Source organism: Cnephaeus nilssonii, assembly GCF_951640355.1.
Source record: "Cnephaeus nilssonii genome assembly, chromosome: 5".
Classification (NCBI taxonomy): Eukaryota; Metazoa; Chordata; class Mammalia; order Chiroptera; family Vespertilionidae; genus Cnephaeus; species Cnephaeus nilssonii.
The window spans coordinates 60,684,293-60,705,829 of NC_137076.1; the positions used below are offsets into that span (position 1 = coordinate 60,684,293).

At 42.3% G+C, this 21,537-nt stretch overlaps 1 protein-coding gene across 2 annotated transcripts in view; it reads right to left on the reverse strand.

Moving 5' to 3' along the window:
- Positions 1-19,708, reverse strand: part of NAA15 (N-alpha-acetyltransferase 15, NatA auxiliary subunit) — a 74,410-nt gene extending 54,702 nt beyond the window's left edge. For both annotated transcript variants that reach the window (XM_079771552.1, XM_079771551.1), the window contains exon 1: positions 19,403-19,708. In XM_079771552.1, the coding sequence (XP_079627678.1) occupies positions 19,403-19,456 (54 nt within the window). In that variant the 5' untranslated portion in view covers positions 19,457-19,708. The remainder of the gene's footprint in view (positions 1-19,402) is intronic.
- Between the last annotated feature and the right edge of the window lie 1,829 nt (positions 19,709-21,537).

Genomic DNA, 21,537 nt, shown 5'->3' on the forward strand with positions numbered 1-21,537 from the left:
TCAACAAATGTCTAAAAGTCATTTATCACCCTGGCTGGTGAGGGTCAGTAGTTATAGCATCAGATAGCACACAGAGGGGCTGTGGGTTCATATCACAGTCAAGGGGGTACGTATCTGGGTTGTAGGTTCGATCCCCAAACTCTGGGTGCATGCAGGAGGCAAATGATTGATTTGTCTCTCTCATATCAATAGCTCTCCCTCTCACTCTTCATCCTTCCCTCCCTCCCTTCCACTGTCTCTAAAAATCAATGGAAAAAAAATATCCTTGGGTGAGGATTAACAACAACAACCACACAAAAAAAGAGTCATGTATCATTAAATAGTGATATATTGTTAAACAAAAGAAAGCAAATACCAGATAAAATGGCTAGAAGGACTGAGGGTGCTTGGTGGCAAAGGGGAGAATTACTTTTTTTTTTTTAATCATTTGACTTTTAGGTATCAACATGTGATTTCATAATTATTATTTTTTAAATCACTGTATGTTACAAAAAACCAAAAAACAAATAAAACCTGCATCTAAAAGATATTCACTGTCATAAATTTTACTCACAACTTTTGAAATAATATATTTAAAATCTGGGAGGGATAGTTAATGCAAAAGATGACAAAATGATAGAATGTGTAGTAACTTTTTACATGTAGCATCAAGAAACCAAATGTTTATAGCTCAATACTACAGCCAACTATAGAGTTGTTCTACACCAACTATGTACTCACCATCTTGTTTGTTGTTTCACATCTCAAACTTAACATATCCCAAACACAACTGATTTCACCCCAAAATCTATTCTTCACCAAGTCTTTTCCATTTCAGTATATACCTTCCCCTCAATTCATCCAACCAGATGATGATAAAAAAAACCAAAACACTAATTATCCTTGGTCCTTTCTTTCCCTCATACTTTCATCCTCTAGTAAAGGAGTGGGGAAACTTTTTTTCTGCTAAGGGCCATTTGGATATTTATAACATCATTCTCAGGCCATACAAAATTATCAACTTGAAAATTAGCCTGCTATATTTGGTCAAACATTTAATTAACTCACCCCTAATTCCTTGGCAGGGCCAGATCAAATGAATCCACAGGCCAGAGGTACCCCACCCCTGATCTAGTAGGTCCATCAGTCCCAGTTTCTCTGCAATTGCTTCCTAACTCTTTGCCCCTCCCACAGTCAACAGCACTCAGCAGGCTGAATGACCTGGGGGATAAGAGGAAAAGGAAGGGGAGAACAAAAGTTATAACTTGGGAGTTGTTACCAAATGTATGTAACCAAAGAAACACAAGACTAAGCAACTAAACTTAGTGTTCCTATTTACTTAGCAGAAAGCTTAAAAATAACGTTTTTCTTATTTATATATATAAAAGCCTAAGCGGCCGAACGACCAGTCAACCGGTCGCTATGACACGCACTGACCACCAGGAGGCAGACGCTCAACACAGGAGCTGCCCCCTGGTGGTCAGTGCACTCCGACAGTGGGAGCGCCACTTAGCTAACTGACAAGTGCCAGATGCAGGGCTCATGGCTGGCAAGCATCACTGTGGCGGCGCGAGCCTCTCCCAATCAGGACTAACTGGGCACAAGCCCACGGCAGGCGCAGTGGGGCTGGGATGAGCGAGAGCGGCAGGCGGCATTGGACTGCCAGTTTCGGCTTGATCCCTGCAGGCCACGTCGAGGGACCCAACCGGTGCATGAACCCGCAAACCAGGCCTGTAGTCTACACTAATAAAAGAAAAGCATGCAAATTGACCATCCCTCTGCTACGCCCAACAGCCAATCAGGAGCAAGTATGCAAATTAACCCAACAAAGGTGGCAGTTAATTTGCATATACAGGCAGGCACAGATCGAAGACTGAAGACAGCGTAGAAGGAAGCCAAGCACTGCAGAAGGGAGGGAGCGATGCAGCGGAGACGGGAGCAAGGCAGCGGACAGGCCGCAGGAAGCCCTATTCTTTTTCTTTTTTTTAAATATATTTTATTAATCTTTTACAGAGAGGAAGGGAGAGGGATAGAGAGTTAGAAACATCGATCAGCTGCCTCCTGCACACCCCCTACTGGGGATGTGCCTGCAACCAAGGTACATGCCCTTGACTGGAATCGAACCTGGGACCCTTCAATCCGCAGGCCAACACTCTATCCACTGAGCCAAACTGGAATTCTTGCAGGAATCTTCCTGTAATGGGCCTCTAGTATAATTATAATAACAACAGTAAAAAGCATTAAAGGAAGTTATGATGTAAAGACTAGGCTAGTTAAAAGGGTCGCTTAATTTTTCACATTTTCCATGGAAAACATACATACAATGAACACTTTAAGTGCACTATTCTTAAAACCCTCAATTAGCTTTCTGAAAACTTTCTGAAAACTTATTTCTGTAAAAATGTATTAAAAGAACTACTACTTTTGGCCATGATGGGGTGAGGCTGAACTTGCCCTTCTCCAACAACAAAACTGGACAGCCCTAACCGGTTTGGCTCAGTGGATAGAGAGTCAGCCTGCAGACTGAAGTGTCCCAGGTTCGATTCTGATCAAGGGCATGTACTTTTGGTTGCAGGCACATCCCCAGTAGGGGTGTGCAGGAGGCAGCTGATTGATGGTTCTCTCTCATCAATGTTTCTAACTCTCTATCCCTCTCCCTTCCTCTCTATAAAATCAATAAAATGTTTTTTTAAAAAATCGATGTTTCTCTTCCTCTAAAATCAATTTAAAAAACAAAACTGGACAAAATATCTATATCTATATATATAAAAGCCTAAGTGACTGTTCAACCAGTAGCTATGACACGCAGAGTGTTAGGAAGCCATTCCACTTAACCATTATAACTGACCACCAGGGACAGATGCTCAATGCACAGGCATGGAAACATGGAACAGACTGATGAATCTCAGAGGGAAGCGGGGAGGGCAGAGGGTAGAAAGAGATTAACTAAAGATCTTATATGCATATTAGAGGCCCGGTGCACATCCTTCAGCCTGGCCCGCAGGGATTGGGCCAAAACCAGCAGTCCAACATCCCCCAAGGGGTCCCAGATTGTGAGAGGGCGCAGGCCAGGCCGAGGGACCCCATCGGTGCATGAATTAGTACACCGGGCCTCTAGTATGAAATAACTGTTGTCAGACACTGAACAACAGGCAGGGCTGGATTGTGAACCATTATGAGATGGAGGAATAAACCATGATGAGTTTAGAAATGCCACTGCTTTATAGATCACAGCACAAGAGAATCCCAAGCAGAGCACAATAGTCCACAAAGTTGAAGAGACAAAGATTGAAGTCCAACAACATCTGCAAAAACAATGGAATTATTCAGAGAAAGAAATCCAACAATTTGCAAATTATTGAATAATAAGTCTTGCATATGTAGGGTGAAACTTCATAAAGCCAAACAAAGCAGTAAGTTCAACAATTCTTAGGACGCACATGGTACCGAGAGTTCCAAGTAGCCAGAATAGAGCTTCAATAAACAGCTAAATTCAGTAAATACCAGTATTGTGGAAAAGTCTACTCAGTAAGAAGACAAAACTAGCCCTGGAGTAAGTATACTCCAGAGACCCACCCAAACAAAGCCACAGACGGATGTATAAGTACCGTCACTGCCTGATGTAACAAAGTCTAACACTCTTTAAAGACAGTTAATCCAATAAAAACAATGTAAAATTCTTAATGCCCAACACCCAATAAAAAATGAGTAAATTAGTTAAGAAACCGGAAAACATGACTCATAACCAGGAGAAATAAGAGAGAGAAATGATGGAGCAATGAGATGAGGATAATAAAACATCTATTATAAATGTGCTCATGAATTAAAAAATATAAACTGCCCTAGCTGGTTTGGCTCAGTGGATAGAGCGTCAGCCTGCAGACTGAAGGGTCCTGGGTTCGATTCCAGTCAAGGGCACATGCCCCGGTTGTGGGCTTGATCCCCAGTAGGGGCATGCAGGAGGCAGCCAATCAATGATTCCCTCTCATCATTGATGTTTCTATCTCTCTCTCCCTCTCCCTTCCTCTCTGAAATCAATAAAAAATATTAAAAAATAGATATATAAACATATTGCCCACCCAGTGTGGCTCAGTGGTTGAGTGTCGACCTATGAACCAGGAGGTCGCCGTTAAATTCCGAGTCAGGGCACATGCCCGAGTTGTGGGCTCAGTCCCCATAGGGCGAATGCAGGAGGCAGCCAATCAATGATTCTCTCTCATCATTAATGTTGATATCTCTTCCTCTCCCTTCCTCTCTAAAATGAGTAAAAATATATTGCAAAGAAAGAGTACTTCTACAGATGAAAAAATACAATTATGTACATTGAAAACTTCATCAGATAAAATTAAAAGTTATGACATCGAAGAAAAGATCAGTAAAATTGAAGACACACAGAAATAGAAACTAGCCACATTGAAGAGGAAAAAATAAATAAGCAGAGTCACAATGACTCTACAATAGAAAACTAAATTATAAAAGCATCACAGACCTAAATACGAGAGGTAAATAATAAAGTTTCTAGAAGAAAATATTTTTTAAATATCTTCATTATGTTGGGTAGATAGAATCCCTTAAACAGGAAATTTAAAAATCAAAACAGTGTTTTTAAAAAAGCAAGCCAGAGAAGACATATACAATAAATATATCTAACAAAGATCTTATATCCAGAATATAAGTAGTTGAGTATTGACCCAGAACCAGGAGGTCATGGTTTGTTTCCTGGTCAGGGCATGCCCGGGTTGTATCATCACTGTGTCCTAATTCTAGCGTTACATTTAGATGTAATTTTTACATATCAGAAACAAAACTTTAAGGAATTAGTCAAGTTGTGAAAAGAACTGCCTTTGGAAACAAACAGCCCATGTTTCAAGCACTAACTTCAGACAATAAAACATTTGTTATCTTAAGTACTTTGCTGAGTATCAAAAAGAATCTTTAAACCCTAGATATAAAGCATCAGAAATATATAAAATACTTCCTGTTTACTCTATGACAGGCATTGTGCTAAATGCTTTATAAGAAAAAATCATTTAAATATATTTTCCCATTAGATACATATTTTCATTACCATAATAAAATTTTTTGTGATTGTCTCATTTAATCTTAACAATGGAATGAAGCAGATACTCTTTTTATCTTCATTTTAGATGAAATAACTGAGGTCTAGAGAAATCAGTATATAATTTGGCCAAAGTCACACAGCTACTAAAATCACAGGAAAAAAAGAGCCATTCCACTTAACCATTATAACTACCTCTCAGTCAAGTAGCCTAAAACAGAAAGAAAAAGAAGAGTTTTTCAAAAATAAAACCACTAACACAAATAATATAGTCATTGTAGAAAGGAGAGAGCTAGAGAAAGAAAAAATTAAACTATATTCCCTTTTTAAAAATAAAATTTTAATCCAAAAATTATACAGCAGTCTACTATCCCACAGTATGAAGTGAACCTGTATAAATATAATTCATAACTAGCATATAAAATCATAGGCATTGATATTCTTTCTTGACATGCACAATGTGACTTTATTTTGTATAGTTGAACTTAAAATACTCAGGATTCCAGTTTTTTTTTCTTTTCTTGGTATTACTGGAAATACCTTACATTGTTTACAGCACCACATTTTTTCAAAGAGATTTCACACTAACATCTCATTTAATCTTCATGATACTCCTGTAAACTAAGCACAAAAGGTTTAATCCTTATTGTATATATGAGATTTGGAAAACAAGCAATTTGCCAGAGACTACATACCTACTTACTGGCAAAATTTGGACTAGTCTACACCCTCTAAGTCCCAGCTAAAAGCTCTTTCCACCAGATATAGAAATGTCATTAACATAATTGTGGTTTTTTTCATAATTGTTATTAAACCCAAGAATTTTAACCTTCTAACAGATCTTCTAATCGACAAAGTTGACTGTTATCTCACCTTTTGTTTTCTTTGGTTATTCAGTATTATATAATTATAATTCTGGAAATAAAAATGCCAAAAACAGCCGAAACCGGTTTGGCTCAGTGGATAGAGCATCGGCCTGCGGACTGAAAGGTCCCAGGTTCGATTCCGGTCAAGGGCATGTACCTTGGTTGCGGGCACATCCCCAATGGAGGGTGTGCAGGAGGCAGCTGATCGATGTTTCTCTCTCATCGATGTTTCTGGCTCTCTGTCCCTCTCCCTTCCTCTCTGTGAAAAATCAATAAAATAAAAATAAAAAATGCCAAAAACAAGGTGAGAAAAATAAATACACGCACGAAATCAATCAACTGGATAATTCCACCAAATAATTAACAACTTAAAATTAAAAATCAAACTCCACTTTCTTTTAATGAAATGCTAATACTATAGCACTTAGCTTTTTATTTTATCACACTTCAGAACAGTAATTAAGCTTCAGTTCCTAATGATTATGTTCCCAATTAATGTAATTTGGCAGTCTTCCATATGGAAATTATACGTGATGCCATTAACCCAATTATCTCCTGTTAATGTGACTTGTGAAAATAATTCAGAATGGCATACCTCTCCAAATAACTGCTAAGAATTCACTCTCCTCATCAAGAATCAGCATGTTTATAAGGAAATAGATGTCAATAGATCTCTTTTTTTTTCCCTAAAAGCTTTATTACAACAACAGGTCACTCATTACAAATGACAATAGTCTCAAGACTTAATGGAACAAGTAACAACAAATATTCAACTTAGTTTACCTCATAAATTTTCCTCAAAATTTCTGCTCTTGTCCAAGGATAAACTCTAGTAGCAAACAGAGTTAACAATAAAAATAGGAAATAGCCCGGCTGGTGTGGCTCAGTGGTTGAGCACTGACCTATGAACCAGGAGTTCATGGTTCAATTCCTGGTCAAGGCACATGCCTGTGTTTTGGGATCGATCCCCAGCAGGGGGTGTGCAGGAGGCAACTGAGTAAATGATTCTCTCTCATCATTGATGTTTCTCACTCTCTCTCCCTCTCCCTTCCTCACTGATATCAATAGATATATATATATTTTTAAACATATCACTAGCTTCAAAGTAAGATTACAGGCAGATGATCTGATACTATATATAGAGAACTATACAGATTCCACCAAAAGCTACTAGACCTGATAACTGAATTCAGTAAGGTAGCAGGATACAAAATAAATATTCAGGAATCAGTTGCATTCTTATCTATATACTAGAGGCCCGGTGCACCGGTGGGGGTCCCTCGGCCTGGCCTGCGCTCTCTCACAACCTGGGACCCCTCGGGGGATGTCAGATAGCCGGTTTCAGCACGATCCCCGCAGGCCTGATCCAGACAGGAGGAACCTGATCCCCACAGGCCGGATCCAAACAGAAGGGACCCCAATCCTGTGTGTTGAGCTTCTGTCCCCTGATGATCAGTACGCGTCATAGCAACCAGTCGATTGGTCGTTCAGTCGCTTAGGCTTTTATATATACAGATATAAAAGTCTAAGTGATTGACTGTACATACATTCGACCTTCCAGGCGGTACATATGACACACACTGGCAATTTAAAAATAAACATTGACTCTCACATGCACGATACATGCAAAGCTCTTGCTGGCGTCATTCGTACGTGTGTATTTCGATCTGTTATTGTCGATCGTGAATTTGGTTGTTTTTATTGACATTCAATGTGAACCACTTCGCGATTTATTCATTGACTGGCTGACGGACCAGCCAACTGACCAGCTGGTACATATGACACGCACTGACAATCCTATATAATAAAAGAGTAATATGCAAATCGACCGAATGACTGAACGACCGGTCACTATGATGTGCTCTGACAACCAGGGAGCAGACTCTAAACCCAGGAGCTGCTCCCTGGTGGTCAATGCACTCCCACAGGGGGAACGCCATTCAGCCAGAAGCCGGGCTCACGGCTGGTGAGCACAGTGGCAGTGGTGGGAGCCTTTCTCGCCTCTGCAGCAGCGCTAAGGATGTCAGACTGATGACTTAGGCCCGCTCCCTCTAGTTACTCATGCATGCACGATATATATATGAAGCTCTCGCTGGTGCCAATCACACACATGTTTTAATTTTATACTACTACTAGAGGCCCGGTGCACAAAATCGTGCACGGGGGGGGGGGGGTGTCCCTCAGCTTGGCCTGCACCCTCTCCAATCTGGGACCCCTCAGGGGATGTCCAACTGCCTCTCCCAATCTGGGACCACTGGCTCCTAACCGCTTGCCTGCCTGCCTGCCTGCCTGCCTACCTGATCGCCCCTAGCCACCTCTGCCTGCCTGCCTGCCTGATCACCCCTAACTGCTCCCCTACCAGCCTGATCATCCCTAACTGCTCCCCTGCTGGCCTGATTGCCCCTAACCGCCTATGCCTCGCCCCGCACCCGGGACCCAGGATTCCTTCCTCCGGCGGTCGCAGGCATCCAGGACCTGGGCTTCCCTCCCTCTGGCCAGCTGCAGGCACCCAGGACCCAGGCCGGCTTCGCCTGGACCGGCTGCAGCCACAGGGGACCACGGGCAGGTGGCTTGTCCCTCTCCTAGGCCACAGCCGCAGGTGCTGGCACTCGGGACCACAGGGCAGGCGGCTTGTCCCTCTCCCAGGCCACAGCCCCAGCTGCTGGCTCCCAGAACTGCAGGGCGGGTGGCTTGTCCCTCTCCCAAGCCGCAGGCCCAGGCACAGCCGCTGGCGCCCAGGACCGCAGGGCAGGCAGCTTGTCCCTCTCCCAGGCCTCAGCCCCAGCGCTGGCGCCCAGGACCACGGGAAGGGTGGCTTGTCCCTCTCCCGGGCCGCAGCCTAGCTGATCGCCATTCCTCTCTCGGAAGCTCCTTTGTGCCTGGCTGGTCCCCATTCCTCTCTTGCAAGCTCATTTGTGCCTGGATGGTCCCCATTCCTCTCTCCCCAGTGTTGAGTGTCTGAGCTGTTACGGCATGATGGCATGAGGGTGTGACGACCATTTGCCTATTAGCACTTTATTATATAGGACTAGAGGCCTGGTGCATGAAATTAGTGCACAAGGGTGGTGTGGTCCCTCAGCCTGGCCTGCACCCTCTTGCAATCTGGAACCCCTCAGGGGATGCCCGACTGCTGGTTTTGGCCCAATCAGACCGCTCGCCTGCCTGACTGCCTGATCTCCCCTAACCACTCTACCTGCCTGCCTGATCACCCCTAACCATTCGCCTGCCTGCCTGATCGCCCCTAACCATTCGCCTGCCTGCCTGATCGCCCCCAACCACTCTGCCTGCCTGCCTGATCGCCCCTAATTGCTTGTCTGCTTGCCTGATTGCCCCTAACCGCTCACCTGCCTGTCTGATCGCCACTAACCACCTCTGCCTGCCTGATCAGCCCTAACCACTCGCCTGCCTTTCTGATCACCCCTAACCGCTTGCCTGCCTGCTTGATCACACCTAACCACTCTGCCTGCCTGCCTAATTGCCCTTAACTGCCTCTGCCCCGCTGCCGCGGCTTTTTCCAGAAGGACGTCCAGAAGGTCATTCAGCTGTCCGGTCTAATTAACATATTACACTTTTATTATTATAGGTATTATATATACTACTTTGACATGTAATATTTTGCAATAATGTAATTACCGCACAAATCTTTCTTCTAATCAATTCCCTTTCAATGTGCACAAATCCATGCACCAGGCACTAGTACTCCAATAATGAACTATAAGACAGGGAAACTAAGAAAACAATCCCATTTACAACTACATCCAAAAAACCCTAGGAATAAATTTAAGCAAGGATGTGAAAAACCTATACACGGAAAATAATCAGATACTGAAGAAGATGCAAACAACTGGGAGCATATACCATGTTCATGAATTGGAATAATTAACATAATTAAAATGTCCATACTACCCAAATCAATCTATAGATTTAACTAGAGACCCGGTGCACAAAATTCGTGCACGAAGGAAGGTTGTCCCTCAGCCCAGCCTGTACCCTCTCCAATATGGGATCCCTGGGATCAGGCCTAAACGGGCAGTCGGACATCCCTCTCACAATCCAGGACTGCTGGCTCCCAACTGCTTGCCTGCCTGCCTTCCTGATTGCCGCTAACCGTTTCTGCCTGCCAGCCTGATCACCCCCTAACCACTCTGCTGCCAGCCTGTTTGCCCCCAACTTCCCTCCTCTGCCGGCCTGGTCACCCCTAACTGCCCTCTCCTGCAGGGTTGATCACCTCCAACTGCCCTCCCTTGCAGGCTTGGTCCCTCTCAACTGCCCTCCCTTGCAGGCCGGGTGCCTCCCAACTGCCCTCTCCTGCTGGCCATCTTGTGGTGGCCATCTTGTGTCCACATGGGGGCAGGATCTTTGACCACATGGGGGCAGCTATATTGTGTGTTGCAGTGATGATCAATCTGCATATTACTCCTTTATTAGATAGGATAGAGGCCTGGTACAGGGGTAGGGGCCAGCTGGTTTGCCCTGAAGGGCATCCAGGATCAGGTGGGGGTTCCCTTGGGGTGTGGGGCGGCCTGAGCGAGAGGCCTGTGGTGGTTTGCAGGCCGGCCACGCCCCCTGGCAACCCAAGTGGAGGCCCTGGTATCTGGGATTTATTTTCCTTCTACAATTGAAACTTTGTAGCCTGGAGCGGAGCCAAGCCTGGGGCTCCCTCCCAGCGGCCGGCAGCCATTTGTGTTGGGGTTATAATTGAAACTTTGTTGCCTTAAGCGGGTGGGCCCGGCCACCGTGTGCAGAAAGCTTTGCTTCCCCTGTTGCCGGCGGCAACCCTGGCCTGCTCTCTCAAGCTCCATTCTGCCGCCATTTGTTTGAATTTGTTTACCTTCTATAATTGAAACTTTGTAGCTTGAGTGGAGGCTTAGGCCTGGCAAGGGCAGGCGGAAAGCTTGGCTTCCTCTGTTACCTAGGAAACCTTGCTCTCTGTGGCTGTAGCCATCTTGGTTTGGGTTAATTTGCATACTCGCTCTGATTGGGTGGTGGGCGTGGCTTGTGGGCGTGTCGGACGTATGGCCAATTTGCATATTTGTCTATTATTAGATAGGCTACAATTCCTATCAAGATACCAATGGTGTATTTCACAAAACTAGAACAAATATTCCAAAAATTTATGTGGAACCACAAAAGAACTCAAATAGCCACTGTACTCTTGAAGAAAGAAAGAAAAAAAAAAGAACAAAGTTGGAGGAATCACACTACCTGATATCAAACTATATAGCTAGGCCATAGTAATTAACCTTTTGCACTCGGATGTCGAGTGTGACTCGACACGGTTAGCACTAGAATAAAGAAATCGAGAAAAAAGCAAGTGAGTGCAAAGGGTTAAAGCATCACGGCACTGCCTAGCTGGTTTGGCTCAGTAGACAGAGCATTGGCCTGCAGTCTGAAGGGCCCTGGGTTCGATTCCAGTCAAAGGCACATACCTGGGTTGTGGGCTCAATCCCCAGTAGGAGACATGCAGGAGGCAGCTACTCAATGATTCTCTCTCATTGTTGATGTTTCTCTCTCTCTCCCTTCCTCTCTGAAATCATCAATAAAAAAAAATTTTTTTTTGAAAAAAACCATCATGGTACTGGCATAAAAACAGACATAGATCAATGGAACAGAATAGAAAGACCAGAATAAATAGAATAGAAGAAACAGGATAAACCCTCAACTGTATGGTCAATTAATATTTGACAAAGGAGGCAATAACATGGAATAAAGACAGTCAGTCTATTCAGCCCTAGCAGATTTAACTCAGTGGATAGAACGTCAGCCTTTAGGACCAAAGGGTCCCAGGTTCGATTCCAGTCAAGGGCACATACCCTGGATGCATGATCAAACCCCAGTGTGGGGCATTGCAGGAGGCACCCAATCAATGATTTTTCTTTCATCATTGATGTTTCTGTCTCTCTCTCCCTCTCCCTTCCTCTCTAAAATCAATAAAAGTAAAAATAAAACACTGGGGGGGGGGGGGGGGGGGAGACGGTCTATTCAATAAGTGGTGCTGGGAAAATGCCAGATATTAAGTTATACTACGAAGCCACTGTAATCAAAACATCCTGGTACTGGCACAACAGGCATATATAGATCAATGGAACAGAAGAGAGAACCCAGAATTGACCCAAGCCAATATGCTCAATTAATATTTGACAAAGGAGGCAAGAGCATACAATGAAGAAAAGTCTCTTCAATAAATGGCATTGGGAAAATTGGACAAGTACATGCAATAAAATAAAACTAAACCACCAACTTACAACATACATAAGAATAAACTCAAAATGGATAAAAGTCGTGAAACCATAAAAATCCTAGAAGAAACCATAGGCAGCAAAATCTCAGACATCTCTCATAGCAAATAAACAAACAACTAAATAAAAATAGAAAGCTTCTGCACAGCAAAAGAAACCATCAACAAAATGAAAAGGGAGCCCACTGTATGAGAGAACATATTTGGCAATAATACATGTGATAAAGGGTTAATATCCAAAATATGTAAGGAACTCATACAACTTAACCAAAGGAAGATGAGCAAAGGACCTAAATAGACACTTCTCCAAAGTGGACATACAGATGGCCAAGAGACATATGAAAAAATGCCCAGTCACTAATCATCAGACAGATGCAAATTAAAATGACAATGAGGTATCATTTCATACCTGTCAGAATGGCTACCATCAACAAATCAACAAATGACAAGTGCTGGCAAGGATGTGGAGAAAAGGGAACCCTAGTACACTGCTATTGGGAATGCAGACTGATGCAGCCATTATGGAAAACTGTGAAGTTTCTTCAAAAAATTAAATATGGAACTGCCATTTGACCCAGTGATCCCACTTCTAGGAATACATCCTAAGAAACCAAAATACCAATTAGAAAGAATGTTTGCACCCCTATGTTCATTTCAACGTTATTTACAATAGCCAAGATTTCGAAGCAGCCCAAGTGTCCATCACTAGATGAATGGATAAAAAAGCAGTGGTACACTTACACCAGGGAATATTATACATTAGTAAAAAAGAAGTATCTCTTACCCTTTTGAGACAGCATAGAAGGAACTAGAGCAGTGATGGCGAACCTATGACACGCATGTCAGCACTGACACGCGTAGCCATTTATGATGACACGCGGCCGCTGAGGCGGCCGCATGCCGAGGATGAAACATTTGCGAAAAAATGTTTTTTCCTCGAAGTGACACACTACCCGAGTTATGCTCAGTTTTTTGGCGAAGTTTGACACACCAAGCTCAAAAGGTTGCCCATCACTGAACTAGAGAGTATTATTGCTAAGCGAAATAAGCCAGTCAGAGAAAGAGAAGTATCACATGATTTCACTTACTGGTATATGTTGAATCTAATGAGCAAAAGAAACGAACAAACAAAATACAAACAGACTCATAGATACAGAGAACAGACTGACAGCTGTCAGAGGTAGAGGGATTGGGGAGCTGGGTGAAAAAGGTAAAGGGATTAAGGGGGAAAAAACACACACAAACCTCATAAACAACTGTATGGTGATTACTAGAGGAAAAGGGGCTAGGGGGAGGTAGGAGAGGATAAAGGGAAGATAAATGACTTGGGGTGGTGAACACACAATACAATATACAGATGATGTATTACAGAATTGTACACCTGAAACCTATATAATTTTAGTAACCAATGTCACCCCAGTAAATTCAATTAAAAAAAATAAGATTACAATTTCCCCAGTAGGTTTTAGTAGAAATTTCAAATTATACCAACTGAAAATCTGTTCCTATTTTATTTTTTTAAACATAATTTTATTGATTTCAGAGAGGAAGGGAGAGGGATAGAAACATCAATGATGAGAGAGAATCACTGATTGGCTGCCTCTTGCACGCCCCCTATTGGGGATCGAGCCCACAAACTGGGCACGTGCCCTTGACCGGAACCAAACCTGGGACCCTTCAGTCTGCAGGCCAACACTAGCTGAACAACTAGCTGTTCCTATTTTATTAACCAAAGAAAACTCAGTGGAATAGAGCATATGTCAAGAACAAAAACATTAACCTCTCATTCATTTATTTTTATTTTACTTTTAAATAGCCAAAAAAAATATTGCTTTTACTAAATGGAAATTTTAAGAAATTATTTTAATTACAAATTAAGTAGTGAACAATATAATTCATAGCTTATCTAAGAGGGAAAATGCATATGCAACAAGTTAAATTAGGTTTTTTTTAAGTTACAACTTAAATACAGCTTTGTACATACAGCATGCATCACAACAGATATACCAAGGAAATTCCCAAAAGTCAAGAATACAATCACAGCATAAAATTCCCTCCTTTCCACACCCTAATTTTTATACTAAGAACTACCACTCTTTTAAACCTCTTCACTTGCTTTTCTTGCCATCAGCACTGGCAAATGACATTCTTCTCAAAACAATTTTCACTAAGAAGTTGAAGTTTTTCTTTTTTCAATATGGTTATTGCCTATGAATAGAGAGCAAAGGTGTACGTATTTAGAAGTGAACTCTGATGGTTGTCTAGGCTCACTGATGGTTAAATGTCTTGCTCTGACACTCCAACTTCCAGCATACCTTTCCAAATTCCAAGAATTCAACTTGGTTATTTAATTTCCTGAAAATAACTCACAAAGGAACTCTAAACTAAAAAAAAAATTTCCTTTTCTAACATTTTATATTAGTAACAGCATATGCAGAGATTCTCACCCCTAACTGTGTCAGAATCAGTTGTAGAGCTTTATCAGTTGTAAGGCTACTGCCTGATTCAGCAAGCTCCTCACATCATTTAATGGAGATGTTATTTTTCTTCCAATGCTAAAACAAACAAAAAAAATCAAATTTTCTCTTACGCTCTTGTGATGGGAGAAAGGCCATGTAAACAAACTAATACTATGATTCATTCATAAATGAAACATCCAAGTTCTTACCAGGTAATACAGGTTCTGCCTGATGTCCTACGATTACCTCATATACTAGTAGTGATGTACTCTACACTCTACAAAGCCAAGGCTCAGCTTAACTACCTTCTACAAAAATCTCTGTGCAAGCACACAATCCAAAGCTCTTTCTTTCTTGCCCTGTAGTCATTGGTTTAACACTCATTTCATGTAACAAGTATTTCTTAAATATCTATATTGGTACATTATTCTAACGAGTATAGCAATGAACAGAACAAAATATCCTCATAAAACCTACATTTTAATTGTGAAAGACATGTGATAAACAAATAACTTGTCAGATGGTGATAAGTGGTATGGGGGGGGAAAAAAAAAGCAAGGAAGAAAATAAGAAGGTTGATTGAGGAGGACTTCTCCTGGTCAAGGAAGGCCTCTATATAACATTTAGATGACATCTGAGCAGAATTCTAAAAGAAATGAGAAAAAATGAGCCATGCAAATATCTAGGAGAGAAAATTTTGAACAAGCAGTCCTTTGCATGTGATCCCTTATATGACCTAGTCTTTTATGTCCAAAAACACTTATGAACAAAGAAGATATATTTAAATCAATTCTCTGAGAGAACTACATTATCAGAAGCAGAATTATTAAAAGGAATAAGAATGCAGACTAAGCAAAGAAATCCCTTCAGTTAAGGCCAGTTGGCCAGTAGTTTTCCGGCCAGCAATCGTACAGGGCACCATGTCTGCTTCTGTGGGCACTGTCTTTTAACTGTCCAAAATGATAACCCTCCACATGTGGCTATTTGAATTTAAATTCATTAAAATTAAAATTCAGTTTCTCAATCCCATTAGCCATATTTCAAGTGTACAACAGCCAAATGTAGCTAATGGCTCTCACATTGGACAGAGCAGACATAGAACATTTCCATCTCCACAGAAAGTTATATTCTACAGTACAAATGGTAAATTTTCAGTAAATCACAAATATTATCGCCATGCTATGCTAACTTCTCTTACCACTTTTCTAGGAAGGAAAATTCTATTCTTTAGACTTTTAACTAACACCATAAATCATTCAAGCAAAAATCCAAAAATAGATTAATAATGTACAATATTTTAAGTACTCCTAAGTTAGATGATTTTCTTACAACTCACATTAACACATAGAGAGGGAAGAGAGAAGAAAGCAGCAACAGTCACCAACCTAGCAACACTTGACTGCAAGGCAAGAGATATGTCCAACTTTTCCAAGTGGGCTAAAATCTACAAAAGTGTAGATTTTGTTCTACCCTGACAACCTCATTTCTCCTACCATTCACCTATATCCTAAGAAAATGGTGAAAAATAGCATCAGGAGCATGCAAAGCCATAATTTTTTAATGACTTAGTTTTTCACATTGTTACAATAGTGTGTAATTACAACAACAAAAAACACTTCTGGCAAAAACAAATCTCTCTTCTTTAATCTAAACTCCTACATAATATATATCACATTAAACTCATATTCCCACCCTTTCATTAGACAAATTATATACAAGACACTTTTTGCAGAAATTCTGACCAATTTATGACAATGTTTTATAGTCAGAAAACAGTAATGTGGGGGGAAAAATTGACCAAATATACAACAAAATTAAATTTTAGATATCAAGTCGACTAGAACAAGCCAGGCAAATCTACTACAAAAAAACTGAAACTTTTTGTAAACTGATGTGTAAACCAGGTTTCCTTTGACAAATTAAGACCAACACATACTTCTTTATTTTGAAATTATAAAACACAAATTCATTTCATTTCCTACACAGTTCACTACAAATAAGTATGGTACAACTAACAAAGTAGTAGCTCAAAAGCTGAATGCCACTGAAATGATTTAAGTTACTAACCCAGCACCATTTGATTACAAGGCATTAGAGTATGCCCAACTTTTCCTTTATCTTACTTGGAGGAAAAACTTACAGTCAAAAGAGCTAACTACAACACTGAGGAAGCAGAAACAAATTTGGAAAAACAAATACTAATTATATTTTGGTTAGTATTATTTTCTTCATTCCAACGTAAGAGAATAAGGACATTATATCCCCTTTTCTTTCAGTTAGTGATTTTCAATTTTCTTCTACATGTACCTATCCCAATAAATCCTTTAGCACTTTAACTTTAGCAATGAACTTAAATGTTCACTCCATCATCACCACCAAAAAAACTTTTTCTGATGCTTAATCAAAAATTGTTATCCTATGAAATAATTAAACTGTGGTACATCCATATCATAGAATTCTAGTCTGCAATAACAAGGAACAATTATTGATACACCCAACAACGTGGATGAATCTTTTATGTTGCATAAAAAGGGACAATCCTAAAAGTTATGTACTTTTTAGTAAACATTCTTGAAATGACAAAACTATAGAAAGAGAACAAATTAGTAGTGGTTGCCAGAGTTTGGGGGGTAGAGAAGATGGGAGGGAAGTGGGTGTGGTTCTAATGGAACTGTTCTGTATATTGACTGTTGTGATAGTTATATAATTTACCGTGATAAGATTGCACAGAATTAAATACACAAATCAGTACAAGTAAAATAGAAAAATATGAATAAGACTGGTAGATTGTATCAATGTTATGATACTGAACTACAGTTTTACAAGGCATTAGCATTAGGAAAACAAGGTAATGGGTACAAGGCATCTCAACATGTTATTTGTTAAAACTACAAGTGACCCTAAAGTTTGATTTTTTTTTTAAAGTGCTACCCCTACCAATTGGGAGAACCTGAATATGAACTGGGTATTAGACAATATTAGGGAATGATTGATAATGGTATTATGGTTTTATAGAACAATGGCTTTATTCTTAGGAGATGCATGCTGAAACATTTAGGAATGAACTATTATGTCTGCAACTTACTTTTAACTCTTTTATAAGTATGGGGGGAGAGAGAACAAATATAGCAAAATATTAAATCTAGGTAAAGGGTTTATAAATGCTCTTTGTACTCTTCTCTCAACTTTTCAGCTTGAATTTTCAAAATAAAGAACTGGGGAAGATTAAAGACAAATTGCTCATCTAAAACTATGTTATAGTCAAACCTAAACACCAATTAGTCTTTTAAAAGGTTTAAAAATAAATAAATTGTTCTGGCAAAACTATACTATAGTCCCACTGACACTCCAATTCGTCCTAAAACAAAACAAAACAAAAATAGCAATAGGAATTTCAAGGAAACTAAGAGTTACATGGTATTGGATGTGACTTTCTGATGTTTTTCAACATGCATAGACTAAATGTGTGTATTACATATGAATATTTTTGCAAAATCAAAGTTATTTCAACATGGATTACTCTTTCTTATTTCTAGAAAAACTGGATCCCCAGAGTTGTCCTACTTTTCAAACAAGTGAAATAAATTTAAATTGCAAGAGAGAAAGCAAACACTTTCATACACCCCTCCCCCCAAACTTTAAGTCTTTAGTTTGGCAAATACAGTTAATTCTTTCACAAAGAAATGTTTGCATGAAAGGGGCAACCCACACATTAAATGCCAAACAACAAAAAAAATGTGCTATAATGTGTTAATTATAGCTCCAAGGCGACAAAACATATTTTACAAGGTAAACAGTCCCTCCAAACAACACTGCACTTATGACAATGAAAAAAAAAAAAAAAGCAAACTGCACACATTCGAAATGTAGAGAATAAGTGTGTTTGAGCTAATGTCAAAGGATCCATCTCAAAAGTTCTCATATTCTCGGTTGCTAAATTTTTCCACTGGTGTTAATGCACTTCAGTCTACACGAAAATCCTTGTCTAGAACGCCTCTACCGAAAGCCCTTAACTTTTCACTTCCGACCGGGCCACCCCCACGCAACGCGCCCCACCTCCCCAGGAGAGTGATCGGGTGGGGCTGTTTCCCGCTCAGAAACTAAGAAATAAATGTCCCGTCCCTACTCTAGAAAGAAAGAGAAAAAAGAAGAGAGAGAGAGAGGCCAAGATGCTGAAGACTCAAGTATGCAACTAACCAAGAGGAAGTAGTCGTTCAAAAGCTTCCTTTTCTCTTTTAAACTCCTTCCTCCCTTCCAACCTCCCAGGTCACGAAGGGACGCCGGGCCGGGCGGGGACAGGTGAATCCCGAGAGGAGAGGAAGAGGGAGGGACAGCCGACGGAGGGAGAGCCGCGCTCGGGCAATGAATGAGCTGTACCGCATCCGTCCCACCTGTTCCTTCCAAGGGTACCACCCCGATCGGCCGGCAGGGTTCCTGCCCAAGCCAGGCCGAGGCTCCAGCCCCTAGGGCCGGCTCCCCTCCGAAAGGCCCGGCCTCTCCTCCCCTCGCTCAGTGAGGGACAGGGAAACCGGCAAACTAGAAGCTGGGAGAGCAGGGCCTAGTCAGGGACCTCAGCCTCGGAAGTGAGGGGCCGGGAGGAGGAAGCCTCAGACCCCCCGGCGCACGGGCCGAAGTGGGAACCTTAGGGAAGGGGGCGAGAGAGTTCATTCGGCCAGACGACAAGTACGAAGGCGGGGTCCCGGGCGAGGGCGGCTCGGAGCCCGTCGGGCCGAGGTTACGGGTGACAGGCCCGGGTACCGGCTGAATCTTTCCCGCTGCTTGCCCGGAGCCTCACACTTACCAAGATCCGCTTGAAGAGCGCGTTCTCCTTGGGCGGGAGGCTCACGGCCGGCATCGTTCCGGCTCCTCCCGCTGCTCCCGCCACCGCCCGGCTCGGTCAGTGTGTTTGTCCGACCGCCGCCGTTCCCTGGCGGCTTCAGCCTTGAATGCCCCGACCCACCGCCGCGACCAGGCCTCCGGTGTCACCGCGTCGCCCAACCGCGACACCCCTTTCCCCTTCGTTGTCTTTTTTTCCCTTTCTCACTTTACGCGGCCGCCGCTTCCCCCCCACCCACCACGGGTCTCCGTCGGCGGTTCACGTGGTAACTGAACGGACCGACAGAGGCAGCCAAAATGGCGGACGCGAAGGGCTTTCCCACCCGGGTCATGCCTCCTAGCACGCAGGCGCGGTGACCTCCTTTTCCCCACCTCCTCTGTCCTGGAGCTTGCTGGGAAACTTGGGAGGCCGGCCCGAGGGCCGGGGCAGAGAGGGTCGCAAGAGGCCCCGCCCACCCTTTCTCCGCGGAGAATTACGGAGGCACCGAGGGAGCAAGGACTGTGGTCCGCTCTGGTTCCGACCGCCTCTGCTTTAAAAATAGCCTTCCTACTGCTCAGCTGGCCTTTCATTCATTGGATCGACGCTCCCAGACTGGTCACAGCTTGAGCCTGAAGTGCTCAAATGCAGGTGTTCAAGAAGCGCTGTGTTTGATCGTAGACAAAGTGCCGAATGCAGTAGCAGAGGCGGAGGGAAAAAGAAGGCTTCATGCCAGCGGGGACTTGTAAACAGATATGGAGAGGAGAAGGCTTAATGGAGTCTAAAAAGCGTGGAAGCGCTTGAGCAATTAAATGGACTTGGCTGGGGTACTGGTGATTTAGTTGATTCCGAAAGACGAGCCTGTAAAGGTAGTCAGTCAGCCAGATCCAAAGTGTCATTTTGCACTGCCAAAGAAGCAGCTGAATGTTAAAGTGTGTGTTTTTATTTCATGGTGGAGGCCGTACAATGCAGGGTTGACGAGTGTCTGAGTCACCCTGGGTGTGGAATTAGGGGCACTGACTTCCCTGGAGCTAGCTTCAAACTAGTGCTTTACATTGTGACTCATTGAATCCCCCATCTCCAGAAATCCTCAAATCTTAGAAGCCTAAGAAGATCTGGCAAGGGTACTAGAAAATTATTGCAGTGGGCAAGGTCTGACTACATACCCCCTAGGGCATCTTCTACATATACTAGTATGTCATTTCATTAACAATCACAGTAAAACTAAGTTTTAAAAGCGGCATTCCATTGATAATCTACAGTTTTTCATATCATATGAGCCATTTTTACCCTTGATTACTTTTTTTTAAATCCTCACCTGAGAATATTTTTCCATTGCTTTTCAGAGAGAGTGGAAGGGAGGAAGGACAGAAGAGGAAGAGAGAGAGAGAAACATGGATGTGAGAGAGACACATGGACTGGTTTCCTTCCACATGATCAGCTCTAACCACTGAAAACACCAGCCAGGGCCCCTTGATTATTTTTTATGATCTTTCTCCAGATCCTGAATTCGATTCATAGCATTTTCTGCATCATGAATCATTATATAATATGTAACATTGCTCTTTTAAATTTATTTACTCAGCCCCACCGGTGTGGCTCAATGGTTGAGCATCCACCCATGAACCAGGAGGTCACGTTTGGATTCCCAGTTAGGGTACCAGCCCAAGTTTCTGGCTCAATCCCCAGTAGGGGGCATGCAAGGCAGTTGATTAATGATTCATCATTGATATTTCTATCCCTCTCCTCCTCTCTTCCTCTCTCTGAAATCAATTTTTTAAAAACATATTAAATTTATTTACCCAGGTATTTCCCTGATTTCAGCTTCTTCTTCCTTAACTCTCTCTGGAAAGTTTCCCAGGGGAAAAATCTGGGACTAATGCTTGGGCTTTCTGCTATCTCAAATGTCCTCTCCTTTTGCCTGGGTCATAAATAAGGTTTTAGTAGTCAAATCCTGAAATATCCTCAATTTCTGTGATCTCTCTTCAAAAATTTCATTAAGATGCCGAAACCGGTTTGGCTCAGTGGATAGAGCGTCGGCCTGTGGACTGGTTCGATTCCGGTCAAGGGCATATACCTTGGTTGCGGGCACATCCCCAGTAGGGGGTGTGCAGGAGGCAGCT